A 25,109-nucleotide genomic window follows, 5' to 3' on the forward strand; every position below is an offset into this window, starting at 1 on the left:
GGCAATGTTCTGAATTTAAACATCAGTTCTGCAGTACTTCTGGAAGATGTCCTGCAGTCAGCTTTCAAGTACCTTCCTGCCACAGCAGCCTTAAAGGAAGTCAGAATTTATAAGCCAGATGAGCAAGATTCTGAGAGTCTGCTTAATTTGAGGACAAACTGGTCTAACAATGGAGAATAGCATGTGTTTGAGAAAATGGTTGTTTGACAAAGATGACAGTTGGATAAAAGTTGTCTGAGAAATTTCTGAATTAATAAAACTGGACAAATGAAAACTTGGTAGAATCGTTTATTCTCGTGAGTTACGAAGCCACTAAAATGCTGACCATATTTTCTCCATCCTCTTGTTCCTAAGGAGACAAAGAAGAGTAAACTCAGCTGGGAGAAGCAGAGTGATTGCTTTACAAATCTGCAGACAGTGAGAGAGAGAGCAGAAGTCAGCCACACCTGCCCTCCACTGCGCTAATCAAGGGGCGCTGTTGGAGAAAACAGCCAATGCGTTGGAGAAATACTTACAGAGGCAGTTGGTCACTGAGGTTCCTGTATACAGTTTGGGAATTCAATGCGTTTATATAAGAAATGCACTGTGAGGCGGGAATGGTGGAAGGTATCTACAATGTCAGCACTTTGGGGGCTGAGGGAGGAGGATCACTGAGAGCTGAAGACTTGCCCGGGCAGCATAGTGAGATCCTGTCTGTCTCAACCCCCTGATCCCCAAGAAATATGTTTCACGAGGTGGTGGTTAAGCTCTGGTTGTTCTTAATACTCTGTTTTTGCACCCTTCCATGAAAAGTATTTCCTAGTTGTATTTGTGTGTGCATTCCCCTGAAGGTGTGCTTATGTGTGCACGTGTGGAACAAACATGTGTGTGGATGCTCGTTTGCGTGCCTGTGGCGGTCAGAGGTCAACCTCGGGGATTGTTCCTCAAGATGGCCAACGTGTTTTGGAGACGGGGCTATGGGCAAGTCCCAGCGTTCCTTCTGTCTGTGCCTCCCACAGGCAGGCATTACAAGTGTGTGTCATCATGTCAGACTTTTTACATGGGTCCTAGGGAGCAAACTCCATGCTTTCATGTCAATGCCAAGTACTTTGTCACTAAGCAACAACCCAGTTTCTAGTTCCATTTCTTGTGACGATAGCAAACCTTTTTCTCTGGCTGAAACATTTTAGATACCAGCTACCGCTTTAGTCATTTGCCTGCGGTCACATTTAGGAAGCTGGTGAGCTGAAAATCCTTTGTGTGTGTGTCTAGGTGTGGTTTGGAGTACGTGCAAGCGGAGGCCAGAGGTTGATGCTAGGTGTCTTCCTCAGTTGCTTTCCACCTTACTTTTTAGACAAGGTCTCAGTGAACCTGGAGCTCACTGATTAAGCTAGACTAGCTGGCCAGTGAGCTCCAGAGACACACCTGCTTTTCCCAGTGCCAGGGTTGCAGGCATGTGCCGCCGTGCCCAGCTTTTACATGGGAGCCCAGAATTTGAAGTTGGGTCCTTATAGTTGTGCAACAAGCCCTTTGCCACATGAGCCATCTCCCTGATCTGAGACCAAAAAAAAAAGAAAAGAAAAAGAAAATCTTAAAGGTCCCCCCTCCCGTTTTACCATTTCCTTGGTCTTGAGAGTAATGGGTACTCTGTGCGTGGTATTCGAGATCATACAAGGCAAGTAGGTACTCCCATCGACATCCCCAGCCCGAGCGATGACCCCTGAGTTAATAAATCCTCGTTGAGGAAAGCTTTTACATGAATTGAGTTTAACTGAGACATTAGCTGGAAGATTTCTACACCTATAAAATTTTATCCCAGTTTTGTTTTGTTTCGTTTTTGTTTTTTTCTGACACGGCAATTTTTTAGCACACTCGATGCTGTAATATCTCAATCTAAAATTGCCGGGCTGGGGCCTGGAGAGATGGCTCAGCTCTTAGGAGGCTGCTCTTCCAGAGGACCTGGATTCAATGCTCACAACAGGCTGTAACCCCACGCCAATGGGTTACAGCGCCCTCTTCTGTCCTCTGTGGCCACTGCATGCACGTGGTACACAACACTCAGGAGAACACGCATACACATAAAACAAAAATAAAATCTCAAAAAATTCATTGTCAAGCATGCACAGAGCCTACATTGTTGATATTTACTTTATAGAATGCAATTTTGAGAAACTGTTTTAAGATACACTCTATTCTATTTTCTGAAAGAGAGTGAGAGATTGACTTGTTAGACAGGGTCTTTCTACATAACCCTGCCTGTGCTGGAATGCACAATGTAGATTAAGCTGTCCTTGAACTCACAGATATCTGCCTGCTTCTGTCTACTGAGTGCTGGGCTTAAAAGCATGATGTGGTTTTCTAATGAGAAAAGAATGAACTGCCTCAGACACTCCCTCTCTACGTCTACCATTGTCCCTCTTCTTCCTAGGGCAAGCTTCCCTGCCTTCACTTCCTGAGAGCTGAAAGTTAAAGGGGGTGAAATATTTCTCTCAACAGGGCCATGGGAGTGCGGAGAGACGGCTTGCCGCACAACTGCGAGGACCTGAGTTCGAAGCCCCGGAACCCAGGCAAAGCTAACACTGTGAGGCAAACTTGGTGCTTCTACAGCAAGATTCGGGGTGGAGACAGAGACTCCTGGAACCTCATGAGCTGGCTAGCCTGGGGTACGCACTGTAGTGGCAAACAACAAAGAGACAATATGGGAGGTGAAAACTGACACTGTAGCTTCCATGTGTGCCATCACACACACACACACACACACACACACACACACAAGGGTAGTGGTTCTCTACACATAATGGTATTAATATCATACCATATTACTAAAATATCTTTAAAAACTTACACTTCATCCCTGAATTTCTCCAGAGTTATCATATGTCCATCATCTTTCAAAACTTCATCTGCAGTACACAGACCCAGGTTCTTTAACGCTGCAAAAGTGAAAAGGAAAAGAAACGCAACTTTACAAACCAGAATTGTTTTCAGGTAGAGAAAGTGACTGGTCTCCTCCTCCGGTGCGTGGGTCACACTGACCTTCTTTATATTGCATGAACGAGACACAGCCTCTGCCGGAGGAGTCCATCATCTCAAACATGGACAGGATGTTAGTGTTGTTCATAAAGTACGGGTATATCAGGTCTGTCCTCTTTGCGAGTCTCAGCCGTTCCAAAAGAATGATTAAATACTCTCTCGGGTCTTCTGCAAATAGGTAGTTGAAACTCATTCTTACGTGAAATGAAGCTGTGTCACAGGTAGAAATAGTCCCTTAAGAGTCACTGAATGCCTGTGCTCAAGGTCCTGCGCCAGGCACCCGGATGCAGTCATTGCTTCAATGCAACTTACAGTGCAAGAGAGATCACTTAGGAAACCGGGCCTAGCAATGCTCTGCCTCGGGTGACTGGTGGCCCTGACCAGTCTGGACCTGGGCATTTCCTAAAATCTCCCCAGATGACCTAACTTGCAGACAGAGGTGGAAATCAGAAAGACAGGGATGCTGTGATGCAGGCAAGGCGGTGACCAGCTAAAATAGAGGTAACAGAAACATAGTCCTAGACAAAAGCAGTCTTCTGATGAGGTGGCTGAATGTTTATTTCTAACACAGAAGTGGTGCTCTGTGCCAACAGGCTCTTCTACTGAAATGATTTAAAAATGAAAAATTCAATCCACTTTCCAAAAAAAAAAAAAAAAGGAAAAATGAGACAGTCATGGCAGAAGACGCTATCACTGTGTCTTATTCTTTGAATATTAGGTTTTATGCTTACCTTTTCTAAAAATCATTTGTAAGTTATTGGTGACAAGTCATTTTAAGGCTTTTGGGACAGAGGAGCTGACTCAGCATTTAGTAATACTTGTTCTTGCAAAGAATCCATATTCTGTTCCCAGCACCTACCTCAAGTAGCTCACAATAGCCTCTAACTCCAGTTCCAGAAGACCTAATGCCCTCGTATGGCCTCTTTAGGCACATGCACACATATGACATACTTAAGACAGATGCACACATAAATAAAAGTAAAAACAAACCTAAAGAAAAGGGTAATGGACCAATCAACTTCAACTGCTAGAATTTGTGACCAATCTTATTTCACTATACTGTCTTCTACATACCTATGTATGAATATACATATATGTGTGTGTGTGTGTATATTACATATATATGTGTCTCTGCGTGTATGTATGTATGTATATATTATTTGATTTTTCAAGACAGGGTTTCTCTGTGTAGCCCTGGCTGTCCTGGAACTCATGCTGTAGACCAGGCTGGCTTCGAACTCAAGAGATCTGCCTGCCTCTGCCTCCCAAGTGCTGGGATTAAAAGTGTGTGCCATCTTTAATGGCAATGCCTGGATTCTCTACACATATGTTTTCATTAACAAATACTTGAAGTGTGGATCTCTAAGTTACTTTTCTGTTGCTATGCTAAAATACTCTGCCAAAAGCAGCCTAAGGGAGGAGGGGTTTATTTTGCCTCACAGTTCCAAATTAAAATCTAACAAGTCAGGGAAGGCCCTGGAGCAGGAAGCAGAGAGGTGGTCGCTTCTGCTGAGCTCACTTTCCCTTTGTATGTCCAAGATCCTAATCCTGCACACGTTTCCCCAGCCCAATTAGCCTAATCAAGATAATCCCTACAGACATGCCCCAGACGATTCTAGGCCTCATTGACCATGAATCGAAAGAAACAAAGGAAATGTAATCAAAGCATAGTATATATGTATGTTAGCTATAGACCTTTTTCTAAAAACAGCACTGACTGTGAACTCTGGCTGTACTAAATGTGTGTGTTAGGTTTCATGGTAAAGAGATTTAGGTCGGTGGTTAAGAGCACTTGTTCTTGAAGAGACTCTGGTTGAGGTCCCAGTATGATTAAACACGGGTAGCTCCAGGTCAGGGGGTCTGACACTTCCTTCTGACCTCCTCAGGTACCAGGCACGCCCATGACGCACAGCCATATATGCAGGGAAAACACCCACACACGTTTAAATAAACACTTTTTTTTAAATAAAATATTTCGGAAGGTTTTTCTCATCTCCTAGGTGGCCATACTGGTTTCTGCTTATTTCCGAGTTGGAACAGTACTTCCTTTTCTCTCCACTGAGGTAAACAGGCATTTTGGAATTTTGGAGAGTCGTTACGAAGGCCCACAGGCTCAAATCGCCCTGGGAGGATGCAATCCTGTTTTCATCCCAACATAACGTCTTCCCGTACACCAACAAAAATTATGAAATAACCCAAATTTTAAAGGCGCCTAATGTGTAATCATGCCAGGAAAAACTGGCTCACCCTGGCAGCTCACGCTAGCAACTGCTTAGCTTCCTTAATAAATCAGAGCGTCCTTGGAATTGAAGATCCGTTGCTTGCCCGGCCAAGGCCGATTCAGCTGTAATTCATTTAATATCCTCCTGTACCGTCTTGTCGCCATTAGATCCATTCTATTGTCTCCATTTTCCAGTGGACGAGATTGACTTTCAGTCTTGCCCTACGCACTCCTAAGGGGTGGACCTAAAGTAGGCAGTCCCCAGCCTCTGCCACCGCAGGCTCAGAGGCCGTTTATCGTATTTGACTCAGGGTGGAAGGTCGGGGCGGCGGTGGGGGTCACAGAGTCCACGGACTACAGCAGGGCTCTGAAAGCAGGGAGGGGAGGGGAGCGAAGCGGCGGCCGGGCGCCCTTTACTTAGGGAGAGGTAGAGAAAGTCGATGGAAGGAAGACCCTTACTTGGTCTGACAAAGACGAGGAAGCTGGTAAGCTGGCTCAACAACTCCATGATCTGATGTTTTTCTAAATACTCCTTGGCTTGAAGCTCCCGGCTACCCCGAGCCTTCTTGTTGCTTGGCTGAGCCATTGCTAGGCGACCAGGCAGCGTCTGGGCGGTTTGACTCCGCCCCTTCGCGGTGAGTCACGTGACACACCTCACGCCTTCTTCCACGTCCCTACCCGGTTCCTCCTCTCTCTTTCTCTCTCTCCCTCCCTCCCACCCCGGGGCAACGCCCTTCCAGGATCCTCCTTGGGGCAGGCGCGTGGGTGTGGCGGGCAGCCTGGGAGGACACGCACGCTTGTGGTGCCGTGTTCACCCTTTCACCGACTGAGGCCGGGCCTGTCTGTCCGGGTCCCCCTTCCTGTACCTGTTTGTCCGAGGAGGAGAAGGAGGCTTTAAGTGATAGGAACACGGGGATTCACCAACAGCAAAAGAACGGTTGCACCTGAGAGGCGTAAATAACGCTTTCCCGGTGAGCGGCCTGCAGCGATGCTCCGGCAGGTCTCAGGTTATGGATCCTGAGCTTGGGATGTTTTCTGCTGAACTATATACATCATCAGGGTCCCTTAAACTTTCTCCGCTTTCAACACTTCTGTGTGAGCCTGGTGTATAGGTATATAAGATAGATACATAAATTCTGAATGTACTGTTAGAAAGAAATTAATCTTAAAACAGTTTTTTGAAGGCACGCGTGTATACCCAGCACTTGTGGGTGGAGGATTAGGGGCTCAGTGTCGTCCTTGGCTACATAGGGAGGTCAAAGCCAGCCTGGGATACATAATCCTTGCCTTAGAAAACCAAAACAAACTACGTCAAAACAAAACATTTTTCTTTTCGTTAACAATGAAAGCGAATTTGCGTAGGTACTTGCTTGTTTTGATGTAGGGAATTAAATGTCAGCTGAATACTTGATACTGCAAGATGCAGAGCATCTTCTACGTTTTTTCAGAGTTGGCTGGTATTTTGATTTTATAATTGTCAAAGCTGAGAATGCTACTTCACAGAGGTATGTAATACAAAATGGCTGGGGGATGTTTAAGGCCATTCCAGTAATTCCTGGAAACTCTCTCTTTTCCACAAGACAGAAATTCATTTTTCTGATTTTACTTTTTTATTCTTTTTATGAAATTCAAGGCGGCAAAATCAAACATTTGGGACTGGGACCTAGCTCAACAGAATAGACCCTGACTAGCATATGAAGACAGGAGGCTAGCTCCCCAGCACTGGTAAACACCACCACTCCGAAATAACTAAACGAACAAAACCAGAAGGTCCTATTTAAAAGGGCTGGGCTTTTAGCTCAGTCTCTGAGCCCTGGTCCAGATTTTACCCCAGCAAAACCAAACAAAACATAAACTCATAATTTATAGCATCATGTAGAAGTGAACCCCTGAAACCCCAGCCCTGGAAGACCAGAGGCAGATCAGTAAAATAAATAAGTGAACGAAGAAATTAATTAACACTTTGAATACAGGCTAATACAAAGATATGGTATGCTTTTGAGTGACAGTAGGAAAACATTAAAAGTCTTCGTTCTCATTTTATTTCAGCACAAGAAGAAAATGTGTGTATACAGTAAAAACACTGCAATTCGTTACATACTATCTCCTCAAATCTGAGCTTGGGTGGCATTTGCTGGCCCTTTATGATACGACACACTGGCAGTCCGGAGTGTGCCTGTTGTGTGTTCAGAACCAAGGTTGCAGGGAAGCCCATGACACTGCACTGCCAGAAACACCTTGGATTCATTTTGTGTTTGATTTTGAAGTTTTCAGCTGCTGCAGGCTTAGAAATTTTAATGCAGCCAAATGCTTTGAGATCTCTGAGCTCAGGATCCACAGAGGAGGAGGAACTGTGACCTGGACTCCCTGAAGACTGCTAGCAGGAGACAGAGAACACCTTACAGTCACTTTTTAAAAAGTCATTTATGTCCTGTGTGTTTCATTATTACCTATTCACCCAACTCCAGCTTCCCTGCAGCACCCACATCCTGGACACCTCTGGCTTCCAGGCTCCTGGACTAGCCTGGCGCTGGACCGGTTCCCTTGAGGCACACAAGCGGCCAGCCTTCCTCCCTCCCCACACCCTTACCCGCACAGACCCTCACCTCCCACCCCACCCACTTCCACCTGAGGAGCTCCAATAGCCAGCCCCACCCCAGACTTCCCTGGCCTCTAACAGCAGTTCCGAGTCCCAAAGAGGGAGAGTTGCCAGTCCCCACCCTACAAGGAAAAAAAAAAAAAATCCCACCAATCCCTGAGTTTGCCCCAGATCAGGAGGCACCTCGGGGATCTCTAATCCCAGGCCACCCTGGAAAGCTCCGCCTCCCTCCAAGAAACCACATATATAAACCCCCGTGTTCTGCTCAGTTCTCTGCTGCTTCTCCACCAAGTAGAGGCAGCCACCCTCCTGGGTGTTCCCCTCCCAGAAGTCTGTTGTGCAGTATGACTTTGCGGTATTCTTTGGCTGCCTCGCTGTCAGGATACCTTTCCCTTGAGTTGGGGAAACCTCCCCTACTCCCCGACCTGCCAGAGCAGAGTTGTAATAATTCCATACTTTCCCCTCAGAGCTGTAACTCTCACATTGGCGACTCCCATAGGCTCTCCCAGCGGGTGCTTGCACTCCCCTGGGGGTCTGAGCTGCACTGGGACCCTATCCCTCATCTCCAGTCTACCTGCAACAGACTCACCTCTGGCTCACTGATCATTCAGCCCCTCATCCACCGGTGGCAATTAGTTAAGTTTCCCCTTCAGTTGGTGTGAATGCTTCACATTCAAGGAAGTGACAGCTGAGTGTCCAGCACCCCTCTGGTACTCTTGGTGGCTGAGGTATCCACAGCCACCGTCTTTAAAGCTATCAGCTGACCCTTTCACCTGACCGCATCTCCTGACCCTTTGTGCTGCAATCCAGCAGTTTCCTGAGGCCCAACAAGGCCATAGCATGACACATATGTAACTGATGGGCAGCTTGGTCTTCATGTGGGTTCCCTAACAAGGGGAGCATGGCTCGTATCTGACATGGACTCAAGTTGCCTGCTTTTGGATCACGTTCCCCTCGCTGGGCTTCCTTCTCTGGCCTCAGTAGAAGAGGATGTACTAAGTCCTGATGCAATTCAGTGGGCTGGAGTGGGTCCTTTTTTCTGAAAAGGGGTGGGGCATGGGGGAGGGACTGGGAGGAGAGGAGTGAGAGGCATATGATGGGGGTGTAAAATGAAAAAAAATGACTAAATTCATATTAAAAAGATGAGAGGATTGATGTAACAAACCACCAAGCAGCTGCTCACAGGATGCCCTGTGCACGGCCTCAAATGCCCTATCACTCTGGCATCTCTGTCAGTAGAAATGACAACATCAAATGATCAAGTCCAGACTCTGAGGATTGAGTTAACAGATGTGAAAGAGACATATCATGAAAATGTTACACTTACTAAAAGCATAAGCAGTGAGCCTTTCAGTTGTTATAAAAACAAAATAGAATTTCAAAAGTCGAAAGAAAATAAAACTTTTACAGTTAAGAGAAATGTATAAATATTCATGTTGTTACTAAGTGTTTCTGCTCTTAAGCAGTACAACAAATGCCTTGCGGGATAAAGATACAAACCAGGGCCTCCCTTGCTGCACACCTTTGGCTTCTAACGCTCGTGCGAGAACCGAAAAGCAGCCTGCAGTTGGTTGGCGAGGAAAGGCGGCGGATGGCACAAGAAGAGTCCTGCCAAGATGCCGATCAGTGCGCTGGTTAAAGTCTTGCACGTGGCTGAGGGCCACATAGTAACATGTGAGACCAGCCCTGGTGAGGTGTGCCGAGGGAAGCTCATTGAAGCAGAGGACAACATGAACTGCCAGCTGTCCAGCTCTGCGCTCACGTACAGAGATGGCCCAGCTGGAACAGGTGTACATACGTGGCACCAATCGCTGATACTGCCTGGCATGTTGAAAAATGCATCCATGTTAAAGAGCATGAAAAATAAAGAGCAAGGCTCAGGGGCCGGCTGAGAAAAAGCTGCTATCTGGAAGGTCCAAGTGGCTGCAAGAGGAAGAGGATGTGGAATGGGGCATGGAAACATCTTCCAGAAGCGGAGATAATTTTCTCTGTTAAAGGAAGCTTTGTTCTTTTTGCTCTTAGGTTATGGCAGGGTTTTTTTTTTGGTGGGGGGATTACATGTGTGTATGTCCTAGGCTTTCTTTTGATATTTCTCTTTGTATCAGAGAGACTTAAGCTAAATAAAATACGGTTGTTTTGTGGTTCGAAAAAAAATGAACCAGGAAAACAAAAAGAAGCTGGTTCTGGAGTTGGGGTATGGCTCCCCTCCTCCAGCTCCATGCATGCTGTTTAAAGGTTTCTTCCAAAATCTCTGTCCTGTATCAGGAGAGCCACCTGACTATGTGACAGAGAAAGGAGGACAAAACCAAATAAAGGGACAAAATATTCCCAATGGGGACTATTGCTACACACCTCATGCTCTTTTAGTTTTTATTGCTACTCACCTCATGCTCTTTTAGTTTTGGGTTGATGCTCTAAAACTTTTGCTAAGGTTTAAATCTTACCTCAAGATTTGCAAAAGTATCATGTAAACTTTCTGTATCTCAAGATTTGTAAGCACACTGGGTATGATTAAAACTTTGTAAAATCTGTAACAAAAGCTTAGCTTAAAACTCATAAAACCAGGCTTGATAGTTAAAAATCTATACATAGGTAATCCTTTTTTTAAAGATTTATTTATTTATTATGTATGCAGTATTCTGTCCTCCTGTACACCTGCACACCAGAAGAGGGCACCAGATCGCATTATAGATGATTGTGAACCACCATGTGCGTGCTGAGAATTGAACTCAGGACCCCTGGAAGAGCAGACAGTGCTCTTAACCTCTGAGCCATCTCTCCAGCCCTACATAGGTAATCTTTAAGGAAATGTGAGGCATGCTGCCATCTTAGCTGTTGTCCCCGTAGGGATGGAGGCAGCCACGTGGCTAACAGCCATCTTTGCTAGTGTTGGAAAGAATGGACTTTGCCATGTGCCCTCTCTCCCACATGACATAATCCAAACAAGGAAGAAACAATTTCTCCTAGCTGTTAGGTCCCAACCAGATGATTCCTCTACCGTTTCAGTCATGCTTACGATCCTTGCTGGCCTCAGCCCACAGTCCCCTCTCTTTATGTCTGGCTTCTTTGCTCTCCCCCTCTCCCTCCTCAGTGGTAAGGCTGCCCAAATCAATCCTCTTGGGAGCCCACTTTCACCTTCAGCCTCCTGCTGCTCGCTCTGGCTCTGCCACAGGACCCCCTCTACCTCCCCCTACCTGGCCATGGTTCTCTCTTTGCAGGAGGCTGCCAAGATGGACGGCTTGGTCAGAGAACACACGCCCTTCTCATTAAGTGAACTCAGACAGAATAGAGATTGGGGTCCAACACTGCCAAGTCTTCCACCTTTATTAAAGAATGCCAGTATGCTACCCAATCTCACAACCTCGCCTTCCACAAGATTTATATGATTTTCACCAACACCTCCTGGGGGAGTGCAGGTGAGCCCGGGACCAGGCGACAGCACATGCAGACGAAATCCACCAAACTAACATCCCACCCAGGTCAGTCCCCTGAATGGAATTATGACACCCAAGGGGGCATCCTTCCTAAGGACCAATTTATAATCCTGGCTTGTCTACACAAGGCTGCCCTTAAAGTGGTAAACCATGAAAAAATCCTACACGTCATCCAGGACAAAAACTGAAAACCATCTCAATTCCTATCCCGCCTTCTATAATATACCAATCTGGATCCCAAGACTCCAGATGTTTCCATCTGGAAAATAGCTTATGACCTACTGCTTCTTCCAGAGTTTTTCTAACATTAGGGCCAAATTTAAACATCTAGAGAAAGGACCCCAGCCTCTTTTCTGCTTGAGAGAGCTCAGTTAATGAGAAGGGGATGTGTGCTCTGACTCACAGGTAGACATCTTAGCCGTGGCCTTCAGGTGTGCCATGGGAGAGATGAAAAAGCCTAAAACCAAAAATATCTGATACTGGCCAGGGCCTCACAGCCAGTCAAAGCAGCTGCCAGGGCTCCAAAAGCCTGAGAACGCCAAGTCCCTGTTTCAAATGTAGTCAGTAGGGTCACTGTTCAAACCCTCACACCATCCAGACTATATCCAAGGTGCCCTAAGGAAGGAAACTGGAGTGTTGACTTCCCCCCTGTCCCTCTTACTGTGAGAACATCAGGCACAAATCACACTCCGGTGAACCACCTAGGTCTGGGTATGGACTACTGAGGGGACGCAGGCTCCCATGGCCCAACCACTGTCATCCCCGGTAGGAAGCCTTCGTTAGACATCACTGTATAGGGCTATCTATCTCTTTCCTTGTAGACACTAGGAACAACTAGTTCGAAGTTATAGGGACCCAACCCTCATTCTTGTACCCCTACTGTCAGGGTATGGGGACAGTCCTACCAACCTCACCAAACCTTACCACTTAGATGTATTTTTTAGGTATTCCCCTTACTCCTTCCTAATGGTACCAACATGGCCCATCCCCTTGCAGGGCAAGGACCTCCTAGCCAATGTGGGCGCTTATATTTCTTTTGTTTCTCCCATCCCCTTGATTCCAGGCTTGCTGGCCAGACTCCCCATCCTTCTCCAAACCACACAATCCGGCACACCTTTTTCTCTTACCAACCTTTTCAGGTGTATCCTCAAGTACGGGATGCCCAACCCCCTCCCCCCATAGCCAAACACCATCCTCCTCTCATTATCCAATTATAAAAACCCCACCAAATATATCACTCAGGCTCAACATTCACTCACACAGTCTCAGGCAACTTATCCTTCTTATCTCTGACTTCTTAGGAAAGATTCTCCCTTACCCCACTTCTCCCCCTTGTAATTCCCCTATACCACAATTTAAAGACCCAGTGAAGCCTATCACTTGGTTCAGGATCTCTGGCTTATCAACTCAGAAGTGATTTCCTCTTACCTCATAATACCCAACTCCTATACTCTACCCTCTACTGTTCTCTCAGAGATATCCCATTTCTCTGTCCTAGACTTCAAGGATGCATTGTTTTTTATTACTCTAGACTCACAAACACAAAATATCTTTGCCTTTACCTGGATCGACCCAGAAAAAAAAAAAAAAAACTCACAAACTTTCTTTCTTTTTTGGTTTTAAGGTTTTTGAGACAGAGATTCTCTGTGTATCCTTGGCTGTCCTGGACTCACTTTATAGATGAGGCTGGTCTTGAACTCACAGAGATCCACCTGCCCCTGCCTCCCTGAGTGCTGGAATTACAGGCATGCTCCATCATACCTGGCAACACTCAGCTTTCTTCTCAACTCACTTACACAGTCCTATTTCAGTGTTTCTGGGACATCCCACATCTATTTGGCCAACCTTTGGTGGTCTCTGACTTATTCTCGTTGTCTCTTCCTTCTTTCTTCTTCTCCTTTGTCGTCTGTCCCTGAAAATTACAGACACCTCTACCTTATTAAACTTTCTGTCCAGTTAGAGATATAGGATCTCAACCCTGTAAGGTCCAGCTGTCCACCCCTCAGGTTACTTATCTGGGATTAGCTATTACTCCAATTCCCATGGCCATTACCCTAGATAGAAAACAATATAGTCATATAGTCACTCACACTCCACACCACCAAACATAAAATTCTATCCTTCCTAGGGATGGCTGTTTTCTTATGCTCCTGGATTCCTCCTTTCTTTCTTCTTCCCCACCCCTTATATGAGGTGGCCCTTGGCCCCTCACAGGATTCCATTCTTGTACCTATTACCAAACCATTTTTAAGCTTCAACAGGCCGTCCTCCTGGCCCCCACCTACCTCATTCAGACTTAACTTAGACACTCTCCTTGCAAATTATTAATTGCTGTAAGCCAAATATTACTACCACCTCTTCTCTCTCTCTCTCTCTGTTACTGAAAAAGAGTACTGAAAAGGTGGGGTTCTGGGTCACCAACTGGGACCTTCCTTTGTGCCCAACTGCCTACTTATCAAAAAAATTAGACCATACTATGGAAGGATGGGCATGAACCTAGTGCACTCTGGCCACAGCTGAACATCTTATACTTGAATCAAAGACGTTAACCTTCGGGCCACCTAATACTGTCTTCTCTCCTCACCTTCCAACATACAAGGGTCTCCAAATGCTACCCCCACCCCTGGTTCTCTCTCTTCGGGTAGCCTTGGTAGAGAACACCACACTTACCTTCCAACCATTCCCACCTCTTAACATTTCCAGTCTCCTCCCCCAACCAGTCCTGGAGTTTTCTCCATTCCACTCCCGCACTGAGAGCCTAAGAGAGCTATCACCTCATCCTACACATATTGACAGGGGAGCACCACCTCACGCCACCTACATTTGGTACTCCCGCTCTTCGCATATGCGAAAAGCAGGACATGCTATTGTTTTGGACCGTAGTACTTGAAGTGCAGGCCCGTCCAACAAACAACAAACCAACAGGCTGAATTAATAACGCTTACTCGTGCCTTTCAACTAGCAAAGGGGCAATCCCTAAAGCTTTACACAGACTCCAAGTAGACTTTTCACAGACTCCAAGTAGACTTTTCACATTTTCTTGTCACACGCGGCTATTTGTAAGGAGCCCAGGCTGCTAACCACAAAAGAAGGTTCCATAACTACGTCAGACCAAATGATGGCCCTGCCAGAGGCCTCTTCCCACGGCCATAGGAATTATCCACTGCAGACTGCACCAAGCAAACAATTTTGTCATCTCCAGGAAAAACGGCTGAGCTAAGAGGCAACGAGAGCTGCTGCTCTTGGAAGCCTGGATCTCTCCCACACGCCACAAGGCACTCCCATTGTGCAACCTGCATTTTTCAGCACCATACCCAAATACAATGACTTTTATTTTGTCTGCACCAGATCATTCACCCCGTAGCCAGGCTCTCTCCCACTTTATTAAAACTTATTTGCAGCCTACCCCTGAGGATCAAGAGATGACCACTGCTTTTTGTAAAATTTGCCAAACTTCTCATCCCACCTCTGGGCACCAGGGTCTCTCTTTTCCCACTCGTCAAGCCCTGGTAGCCCTCCCTGGGCCAGCCTTGAAGCTCAGCTTCACCCACATGCCCACAGTGGGACATCTCAGACACTGTTGGTCCTGGTAGACACATTCCCAGGCTGGGCAGGGGCTTTTGCCACCACTAACAAAAGATCCCAGACCATCTCCGATCTCCTTTCCAGAGAGGTCATCCCTGATGCCGAGTTCTGATCTCCCTTCAAACAGATAATGGCCCTGAATTTACCTTTCAAATCTCTCAAACTTGAGCTAAAGCCTTAACTTCCCATGGTGTTTCCACATCCCCTACCACCTCCAGTTCTCAGGCAGTCGAATGCTGAGTGAGCCAACTGAATCAATGAACCAATTGCTCTCTCAAAAGTATTCTTATCAGACTCTCCCAAGAACTTCATACTGATTGGATAGATCCTGCCATTGGCTCTCCTGAGATTCAGAAGCCTCCTAAGGAAACCCCTATTGATCTTCCCTTTCCGGCTCATGGATGGATGGCCCACTCTGCCTCCTGCCCTCACGTCCCAGCTTTCCCCCTGATCACCTTCTTACCTCCTTGTTAGGCTCCCTTCACACTCTCCTTTGGAGCTTCATCCACCACATTTGCCTCAGCCTCATCCTGACCCGATCCCTTCTTTGATCAACATTGGAGACTTGATCCTCCCCCCTCCTACTGGTCAACCCCCCTTCCTCTTTCTCCTAAATGGATATATCCCTTAAGGATAATACCCCAACCTCTGCTAAGCTCATGGCCTCACGCAATGGATTCATTCTTCTCATCTCAAACCCTTTCTTTTATCATCATCCTAAAATAATTATTTTTCTGTTTCTACCCCAATAGGCCCTTGCTCTCTTAAGTTTCAGGAGATATCGAGATCTATCAGCCTGCCTCTAGTGTCAGAAGAATGAGCCCTCATACATCTGCTGAGACTGGAGCCCAGCCCTATTGGGTTAGGCCCTACCTCCTTTTCTACTCCCTCTTGCTGGAGCCTATTGGTTGCAAACTCTATTTATGGAGATTTGAGGTTCAGGAAATCTATACTCAACAGTTCAACTAGATCACTCATGTGGTGGTGGTGTCTGGAGACTCCTCGACAGCAGGTTGACACTTATTCCTATAACACCTAAATCTATTTATTTTATTTTTTTAAGATTCATTTATGATTTATGCAGTATTCTGTCTGCATGTATGCCTGCAGGCCACAAGAGGGTACCAGATCTCATTATAGATGCCTATGAGCCATTATGTGGTTGCTGGGAATTGAACTCAGGACCTTTGGAAGAGCAGCCAGTGTCCTTACCCTCTGAGCCATCTCTCAAGCCCCCTAAATTGATTTCTAAAACACCTGTCCCCTATGCTTGCCTTTTCTACGGTCAAACTAGAGATTCCTGTTGGCCGGAGACATATTGGTCCCGTAAGGGACATGATGCATAAACATGCAGCTAACTTTTATGCAGAACGGCAATTTTTACATTCGGAGTAATGACCTGTGGCTCCCCACATGGGAGATGGAGGTCACTGGTAAACTCTACCGTAGCATTTACCACAGCTGCGCATCAGACATGGTCAAAATACCTCTGTATGTTGATATACATCCCACTCTCTCAACCCCTAGGTGTAGACGCGGTGGAAGTGGTCCAAAGCTCTGCAAAGGTCCTCACATCCCTAGAATCACCTGTTTTAGATGATACTGAGTCCACCTCCCTGTCACACCATCTCTCGCTCCAGACCTTAGCTTACTTCTGTGTATCAGATATTGAATAGTGGTCTATCTGACCGCTTTGGAGGATGTTGGTTGAGTGTTCCTCCTGAGTCAAACTCAACTACCATTCATTGTCTCGTCCATTGTCTTAGCAGACACTCTCCTTGCCAATTAGTAATTGCTGTAAGCCAAATATTACTCCCACCCCTCTCTCCCATCTCTCTCTTCCGTATTACAGACTGCTTTAACTCCTCAGGGACAGGCTTTGTGGGTGCACTGGATTCCGCAGACTACAATTTCACCCTTAGTCCTACCACCCAGCCCCTGTGTCCACACACTCACATCACCTCAGTTATTTGTGGCATTAAGCATACCACCACATACTCACTGAGTAGTCTGGGACTCGTGCCCTGGGCTTTTATTCCCCCCAAAACTAGGGGTGGTACCTGGAAAAGAACCCTTGCCAGTTCACATCCCAGTGTTTACAGCAGCGTGAAGATGGATCGGCTAGTAAACTCCTTGCCTTGCAGGTGGGAGGATCCCAATTCAGTTCCCAGAATTCGTATTAAAAAAAAAAAGAAAGAAAGAAAAAAAAATCCCTGCCTGCATAGTGTTGCTGATTTGTAATCCTAGGGCCGAGGGAGACAGGCAGATCCATGCGGCTCATTGACCAGCCAGCCTAGCTTGCTCAGTGAGTTCCGTGCCACTGAGCAATCTTGTGTCAAAAAACAAGATGAAAACGGCTGGGGGAATGCTCGCCAGTTCAGAGAGCTCAGCTCTTGCAGAGGAACTGAGTTTGGTTCTAGCACCCACACCGGGTGGATTACAACCAGCTGTAACTCCGATTGCAGGGCATCTGACTCTCTCTTCTGGCCTCCACAGGCTGCTTTGTGCTGTGCTGCACATGAATGCGTGGACATGCACATACACATAAATAAAAAATTGAAATAATCCTAAAAAATATTTGGAAAGACAGGAAGAGCCCTGAATGGAGGAAGAAATAGGTATGAGCCCCCAGGGGCAGCAGTAATGGCTCACTGTGACAGCTGAGGACATTTTGCCTTCTTGTGAAGTGGCCTAGCCCTGGAGTAAATAGCTCCGATCATTGTCCTCTAGAACCAATGCCATTGCGGTGTGGGACAGCTGACACCTTCCCCAGTTGTTACTTTTGTTCCAACAAGTCTCAGGGCTTTCTCCACAATGATCAATGTGGAGAATGCGCCACCCTCAGGGTCCTGCTCCTCAAACCCGACTGGAAACACGCTCAAGGGAAGGGTCCAGATGCCACCTAGTGGGCAGAGCTGTCACTGCCTTGTCTCCAGGCAGAAGCGGGCTTCCTTGCCACTTGCAGAGCCCGGGTCACTTCCTCTTGTGTTGTCTCCAGGCCTCACTCCTTCCTATCGTTTCTAATCCCATTAGTGCTTTGAGAGGGCGACTCTGGGTAGAAGGCAGGCAGGGCTGCCGCTTGGGGTTCTTAGCAGAGTACTGCGGAAGCTGGCTCAGGAGCGCTGTTTAGCACTGTAATCCTAGCGCTTGGGAGAAAGAAACAGGAGGCAGCAGCCAACCTTGACCAGTGACTGGGACTCAAGGAACAAAACAACGCGCTGATGCTCACACCCTGCACAGAGCTTGTGAGGCAAATCTCTCAGGATGAGGCCTGAACACGGGGGGGTGGGGGTGGGGGTGCTTTGCTGTTGCTGGTGCTTCAACAGCTTTCCTGAGGCATAGTTAGCAGTCAGTGTACTATGTACATTTTTAAAGTGTGACCTTTGATAGATTCTGATGTATGTGAGTAGGTGATGCGATCACCACAGCACAATAATGAACAGGTTGATCACCGCCCCGGCCCATCTCATAGCAACCACTGACCTCCTTACTGCTTGTACCTGGAAAGTTGCTTTCACTTGGGAAAACATCCTATAAATGGAACCATGTAGTGTGTGGGTGGCTGGCTCTTTTTACTCGATGCCTGCAGATAAATGTCTGAGACTCTTACATGTCATCCCTAGTTCAGTCTCTTTGTTGCTGTGTAGGACGCCATCATGCAGATGTGCCAGGATTTGTTTTTCCATCCATCTGTTGACAGACTTTTGGGTTGTCTCACTTTGGGGGTGTGACAAATAAAGCTGCTATGGATTTTCACTTAACAATCTTTCGGTGGATATATCACTTAATATTTTGAGGAGTAAATACTTATGAATGGAACAAGAGGCAGCCTGGACTACATGGTGAGACCCTCATCTCCAAAAGCATAGGGAGGTGGAGAGATGGCTCAGTATCTAAGAATGCGTACTGCTTTGGATGAAGATCCAAGTTTGATTCCCAACACCCACATTAAGTGGCTATAACTGCCACCTCCAGGAGGATCTGATACGTCTGGATGCCTCAGCAGTTTGTCTCTCTGTCTCTCTCGATTTTTTAAAGAGATAGAAAAAAGAGAGAGGTAAGAGATGGAGGGAGAGGAGAGACAGAGTGACAGAAACAGAGATGAGAACTAAACTGTTTTCCAAAATGAAGGGACCAATTGGCATCTGAGGCACTGGGGAGCTGGGAACAGGAGGATCCGGGTGTATGGTTATTCTTGGCTATATGGTGAATTCAAGGCCAGCCTGGGCTACACTGAAACCCTCTCTCACAAATAGGTTAGAATCAAAAAAAAAAAGAGAGAGAGATTTGTCTTCTCGGTCTGAAGGTATTGAATGCTTTCTCACAGGGGGTTTGAGTGAATAGCCGGATGGACTCCCACAGTGGTGAGCTGCAGGTGGGGGAAGTGAAAGGCAAGGATGTATTGGTCAGGCAAAAGCCTGAGCACACACAGCTCCTGCTTGCTCTGCAGCTACTGTGAGTCTCCACCCACAGCACACGCTGAGCCGTCTGGGAGACTTCTGTCAACATCTCTGCCCTCTTCCCTCCAGAAGTCTAGTAAAATTGCCTTGAGGTCTTACAGAGGTGCCCTGGGCAGCTTAGTTTGTTAACCGTTCTCGAAATGGTTCTAGAGCTGAGTGACCCTCCAATCTGATTCTTTCAAGAACATCTCAGTGCTGAACTGCAGAAAATCCCAGGCAAGCTGGAGCATTGCTGGCTCTAGCTGCACCCCACTCCCCTGAAGGGCATGGCGTCAGGTTGGCTTGTCAGCCCGACTGACTGGCAACTTAAGCACCACAGCTCAGGGTTACTGCTGTGTGTGGAGGGGCGGGGTTATACGGCAAGAAAAGTGGGACACAGAACCGGTCAGAACGGACTGTGGGTTCACTTCTGTTTTCTGTTTCAACCAGGAGCAAACTAGAGATGCCTCAGCTTGGAGTTTTGGTTATCAAAAAGTGGGGCAGGCAGGGCTGAAGAGAAGGTCCAGTGATTCAGAATACTCATTGCTCTCACAGAGGATTTTAGTTTGACTCCCAGGACCATGGTGGGCTCACACCCTTTTTAATCCAGTTCCAGGAAATCCAGCGTCCTCTTCTGGCCTCTGCCAGCAACTGGCACACACAAAGTGCACTTGAATGCAGACAAAACATTCATGTCCACAAAATAAAGATAAACCCATCTTTTTAAAAGTAAGAAAAGATCTTTGGGATGTATCTCAGTGGTAGAGCACTTGCCTGGACACCAAAGCCCTGTAAGAGAAAAAGAAAACGAGAAGTGGAAAATCTCACGGGCAGCCTCAGATCCTCCTCTCTCTGCCTCCTGATTTCAGGGGTTAGGGGCATGTGATACCAAAGCTAGCGTGCTATCAGTCAGTACTAGTCTGCTACTATCACCGCCACCAACACTGCCATCTCAGGGGAATCCCTGTCCTTTTACCCATTTCTTGATGCCAAAGAAATGCAGGTGTGGTGTGGTATGGAGCCAGCTCTGGGGGTAGCTGGAAGTCTTCGGCCTCCTGGGAGATGGCAGAGGGCACACTGGAAGGGGGTGCTTTCTCATGGCTGGGCCCCTGACATTAGACTTCTGCTGCATCCAGGGGTCATGAGCTCTTGAGGGCTATTTTGTAACTCAGTTCTCCCAGATGCTAGTTTTCAATGGGAGACGAGGTTAGCTCCAGTGAAACATTGTGATCTGAGTCTAGAATGGGATTACCTTCGCAAGGAACACACACACACACACACACACACACACAGACATACAGACACGCACATGCACACACACTCATGGGGGGAGGAGGCAGTCTCCTCTAGGCCAGGCTATCCTCCAATTCATTCAGTAGTTGAGACTGACCTGAAATTTCTGAGCTTCCTCTCTCTACTTCCCAGGATTACAGGCATGCTCTGCTGTACTCAGTTTACTATGTAGTAAGGCTGGAACCCGGGGTTTCATTTGTGCTAGCCTAAGATATAGCCTGGATAGCCTCGAACTCATGATCTCTCTGGCTTGTCTTCTTCAACACTTACCTGTGTGTGAGAGACACCAACCCAACTCCATGATGAAGGGCTCCTTTCTCATCCAGTGCCCTCTTAATTGTCTCTGTCTATCCTGCCGCAGAACATATATGTTGCTTTAGCCAGAGAAGACAGTGTGCGACCCAAGGGTGCACTGAAAAGAGCAAATGCTTTCCTCCTTGCTCCCCAATGCCTATGGTTCCACATTTATTTACACACTACTGAAGCCTTTACTTTTTAATTGAAATGTTTATTGGACACTAGATGTGTGACATTATCTAGCAACTGAGCAGCACTGAACAGGATGGCCCAGGTCTTGCCCTTTTTAGAATTGTAAGGTGATTCCTAAAGTCTAATCTGCAGTTCAAGTTACAATGGACTACACATGGATTTTTGAATGGATTTCTATTGTGTGTGTCAGTGGAACACACGATAATCCCACCAACTTCACAACGCCACTAAAAAGCTCTCCAAGAAAGATCAGGTGTAAACCTCTGACACGTGTGTGTGTGTGTGTGTGTGTGTGTGTGTGTATGTGTGTTCGTGTGATCGCAATCCCTAATGCATTCACATGTGAGAGCTCTCTGCCTTTGAAATCATTACATTTATTTGTAAGTGTGTGCATGCCACAGCACACAAGCGAAGGTCGGAGGACAACTTCCACTGGGAGGTCCCAGGTCCTGAATTCAGGTCCTGAATCCATGTCATTGGGTTTAGTGGCACATGTCTTCATTCTGATGCATCATCAGAATAAAAATATCTCAAAAATATTTCCTTCCTTTCTTCCTTTCTTTCTGTTTTTGTGAAATGCTGGTAGTTAAACCAAGAAGGACTTTGTGCATGCTAGGCAGACATTTGACCACTGAGCCCTATTCAGCCCTTCCAAGTTGAGTCAGGTGTTATACCCTGGAAATCTCAGGGTAAGGTCAACTAGTGCCCCGCCCCTCTACACTGGAGACGGAAGCCCTGTCCTTTTATGTGCCACACAGATGTTCTATTACTGAACCATATGAGCAGTTCTGATGCCTGTATATGTCATTATGATGCAGCATATGAATATTATGCTTATCCAAATCAGAATAAACCCAAAGCGATGCATGTCAGTTGTAGCAAACTGATGTTCACTTATTTATTTGGGAACTTGAAGACAGGGTCTCAAGTAGCTCAGGCTGGCATCAGGTTTACTGTACAGCCAAGGATAATCTTGAACTCCTGATCTGTCTGCTTCTACTTCCTAAGTGTTGGGATACTCCAGATGTGCATGCAGCACAGTTTTACAGATGAATTTCTGACGAGAACAGACAATCCTGTCTGGTCCCACCCTTTACCACCAACCCAAGGTAACTCTCTCTGCTGGGCCTGGTATTAAAACTCTCGGAGTCCCACTTCGCTTTCCCCAAAAACTAACCTTGTAGTGTGCTGAGGGTCCTGGGCAGGGAGAGCAGGTAACTGATTGACAGCATGTGGGAGATGAAGTACGGGGGGTTGGGGTGAGGGTGGGGGGTGGCTGTGGAGGTTCAACCATCTCATAGGTGACTTTAAACCCTCTGTTCAAATTTCAAAGCAAGTGTTTTCACCCCCTTCTTTGTTGCCCCTACCAACTCAGTGAGACTACAGGAAAAAAGGGCATGTGGCCAGCATTCTCCAGCTCTCTTCTTTCTGTTAAGACAATTATCACCCCAAAGCTGCTGTCCGCCTTTAAATTTAAGAGTACCCAGGAAAATGAAGATATCTTAAGTCTATAACCTGATAAATATTTCACAAGTGAATAGATCCATTTGACAAGCACCCAGGTGAAGTGCTACAGAGCATCTCCCAGCTCTCCAGACATCTCCCCTGTGCACCCCAAAGGTAGCAGCTATTATACAAGTCAGTGTGTTTGTATTCATGGCCTTAATTCACCAAGGTTACTTTGAATGCTATTTCATTAATTAAAATGTTAAACAATGCTCGGCTCAGCATGGGCCTGGCAGGGGCATCTTCCAGGTGCGTGAAGGTGAGCTGGAGCCAGCGGCAGCTCTGTGGGTACATCCTGTTACAGCAGTCCTCTGCTCAATGTCATATCCCTGCGCTATAACAAACTGGCCTTGGAGTATCGAGTTGGACAGAACCAAGAGCCTTGTAAAATTGGAAAAACACACATCTCATTCTGTCCGTTAGCAAAGGGGCTGGAGATGCAGCTCCGTTAGTGGCAGGATGCTTGCCTAGCATATACAAGTCTCTGGGTTCCATTCCCAGCACCACAAATAAGTGAAGAACCTGAGGCGAGGCCCCATTATTTTCTTTCCCATGAGGCCCTACTTTGTCCTAATTCAAGAATGTGCCAGAATTGTTACCCTCTTTCTCCATCCCCCAGGGCTGCATTTGGATTATTCAAGAACCTAGAAGATATTGGGGAAGAGGGTGGATTTGCTGATAAGACTGCTGGGAAATCAGCTAGGGCAGTGGGATAAGAGAAAAATGAAATCTTATTCAAACTGTCTGAGCTCTTGTAACAATGGCCACAGTTCTTCAGGTTGCAGAGGAAGTAAGCAGCTTTGTGTGTGGTGATAGTGTCTTACAAAAAAAAAAAAAAAAAAAAAAAAAAAAAAAAAAAACACAACTAAAATATTTGAAGGTGAAAGGGGAAACCCAGAGAGTTCCATAATTGTTTAAAACTAAAAGTGCCTTCCCAATGTTAATGACCTTACCTCAGACTGGCCTTTAGAATTGTCTCAATAACCTCAACACCTCCAAGCTGCTGGCAAATGTGCCAGGGTGATTTTCCAAATATTCTCACTTATACAGGATGGATTAGATGTTTGGACATTCATTCCTTTACATCTTCTCTTTGACTTTCCTAATTGAGTGGATATACCAATGTAATGAATAGAAAATAAACATGAAAGTCCACCCATGAGCGCTTCATTCAGAAATATAGATCACAGCAAACCTGCTGCTGCTCTGGACTAACCCCAACCGGAGCAGAATACAAGAAATAATCCATTAAGCAAGTAAGCTATTGCTCAATGGGGAATGCCAGAAAGGAGAAAAGTATTTTAGCAAAACAAATCATGAAAACGTGAGTTGATTAACCAGGTGGTCCATCTAACTTTAAAATGCCTGTAGAAATGAGTGGCTTAGGGAGCGAGAGAACCCTGTAGGTAGAGATGATTTCTCCAGGAAGTGCAATGTAGGGAGAACACTGAATTGAAGGAAAAATATGTGGGGCTACCAGCAGCCAGCTGCAGGCTCACAGTGTCTCACTTAACCTGCATGCCTCGGTTTCCTCTTCTGCTCAATGGAGTGATGCTGAAACAACCTTTTAAGATGGGGTAAGGGACTCAGCACCAAACCTTATGGCCTGAATTTGATCCCCAGAACAGAAAAATAACTTCCACAAGTTATCTTCTGACAGATAGATAGATAGATAGATAGATAGATAGATAGATAGATAGATGTGTGAATGTAATAAATAAGAAAAATATAGAAAGAAGAAGCTATTTGCCCTGGAAAAGTGTGCTCTAGAGTCTTGCCTGGCATGTACAAAGTCTTGAATTCAATCCCCAGCACTGTATAAACATGGTTGTGTTTGGCATGTCATTAATCCCAGCACTGACCCCAGCTACACAGGGAGTCCCAGACCAGCCTGGGACACATGGGTTCCTGTCTCACAAATAAAATTTTAAAAAGAAGCAATCAGCTAGCATGGGTTCATATGGGAGGGAAGGCCAGGATGGCTAGGCCTGCTTTGGAGCAAGGGAAAGTCATTATTCTAATGCAGTCTTGAGTGGCTCCTTTCCGAACTGAAAGCCAAGGGAGCTGCTAACATCAAAGTGCCTTGCTAATGTTTTGTTACTGCAGTGAACCCAGCTGTCTTGCTGTGCTTGTTTTCCTGGTGATAAAAGCCAAGGTCTAAAGAAACCTGATGAGAAAAGATTGATTTCAGCCTACAGTTGAAATACAGCCTGAAGGGAGGGCAGGACAGGAACTCAAGCAGGAACCTGAAGGCAGGAACTGAGGCAGAGGCCATGGAGGAGTGTGATTTACCAGATTACTTCTCCTGGCTTGCTCAATTTGCTTTCTTTTACACCACAAGTCTGCCTTTCCAGCACTACTTAAACGAGCTGAGCCTATCTGCACCAATCATCAACCAAGAAAATGCCTCATAGACCAATGCCTCAAGGTCAATCTGATGACAGCATGTTCTCAATTAAGGTTCCTCTTCTCAGATGATTCCAGCCTGGTAGGCTGAAACACACACACACACACACACACACACACACACA

The 25,109-nt window shown here is 46.3% G+C and overlaps 1 protein-coding gene and 1 pseudogene across 2 annotated transcripts; one reads left to right on the top strand and one right to left on the bottom strand.

Annotated features, from left to right (window-relative positions):
- Positions 1–278: 278 nt before the first annotated feature.
- Efcab10 (EF-hand calcium binding domain 10) lies at positions 279–5,846 on the bottom strand. 2 transcript variants are annotated; one of them, XM_055623043.1, is made up of 4 exons: positions 5,693–5,846; positions 3,016–3,180; positions 2,825–2,912; positions 279–349 (listed from the first exon to the last, which is right to left on the bottom strand). In XM_055623043.1, exons 1-4 carry the CDS (start codon positions 5,817–5,819, stop codon positions 313–315), a joined length of 417 nt encoding a protein of 138 aa, XP_055479018.1. In that variant the 5' UTR covers positions 5,820–5,846; the 3' UTR covers positions 279–312. The 2 variants fall into 2 exon arrangements, with proteins under 2 accessions (XP_055479018.1, XP_055479025.1); XM_055623050.1 differs by lacking the exon at positions 3,016–3,180.
- A 3,602-nt stretch (positions 5,847–9,448) lies between these two features.
- On the top strand, positions 9,449–9,814 carry LOC129687270 (small nuclear ribonucleoprotein Sm D3-like; annotated as a pseudogene).
- Positions 9,815–25,109: the final 15,295 nt, after the last annotated feature.

The sequence above is a fragment of the Psammomys obesus genome, unplaced genomic scaffold (genome assembly GCF_907164565.1).
Source record: "Psammomys obesus unplaced genomic scaffold, mPsaObe1.curated_primary_1811, whole genome shotgun sequence".
In the NCBI taxonomy this organism is placed as follows: Eukaryota; Metazoa; Chordata; class Mammalia; order Rodentia; family Muridae; genus Psammomys; species Psammomys obesus.

Excerpts from the sequence above, each read along its gene's own strand:
- Efcab10 (XM_055623043.1), bottom strand. The coding sequence starts at position 5,819 with ATGGCTCAGCCAAGCAACAAGAAGGCTCGGGGTAGCCGGGAGCTTCAA. Across the intron at positions 3,181-5,692 it reads CCTCGTCTTTGTCAGACCAA|AAGACCCGAGAGAGTATTTA; the intron begins GTAAGGGTCTTC and ends ACCTATTTGCAG. Across the intron at positions 350-2,824 it reads GAGAAATTCAGGGATGAAGT|GAACAAGAGGATGGAGAAAA; the intron begins GTAAGTTTTTAA and ends TTGTCTCCTTAG.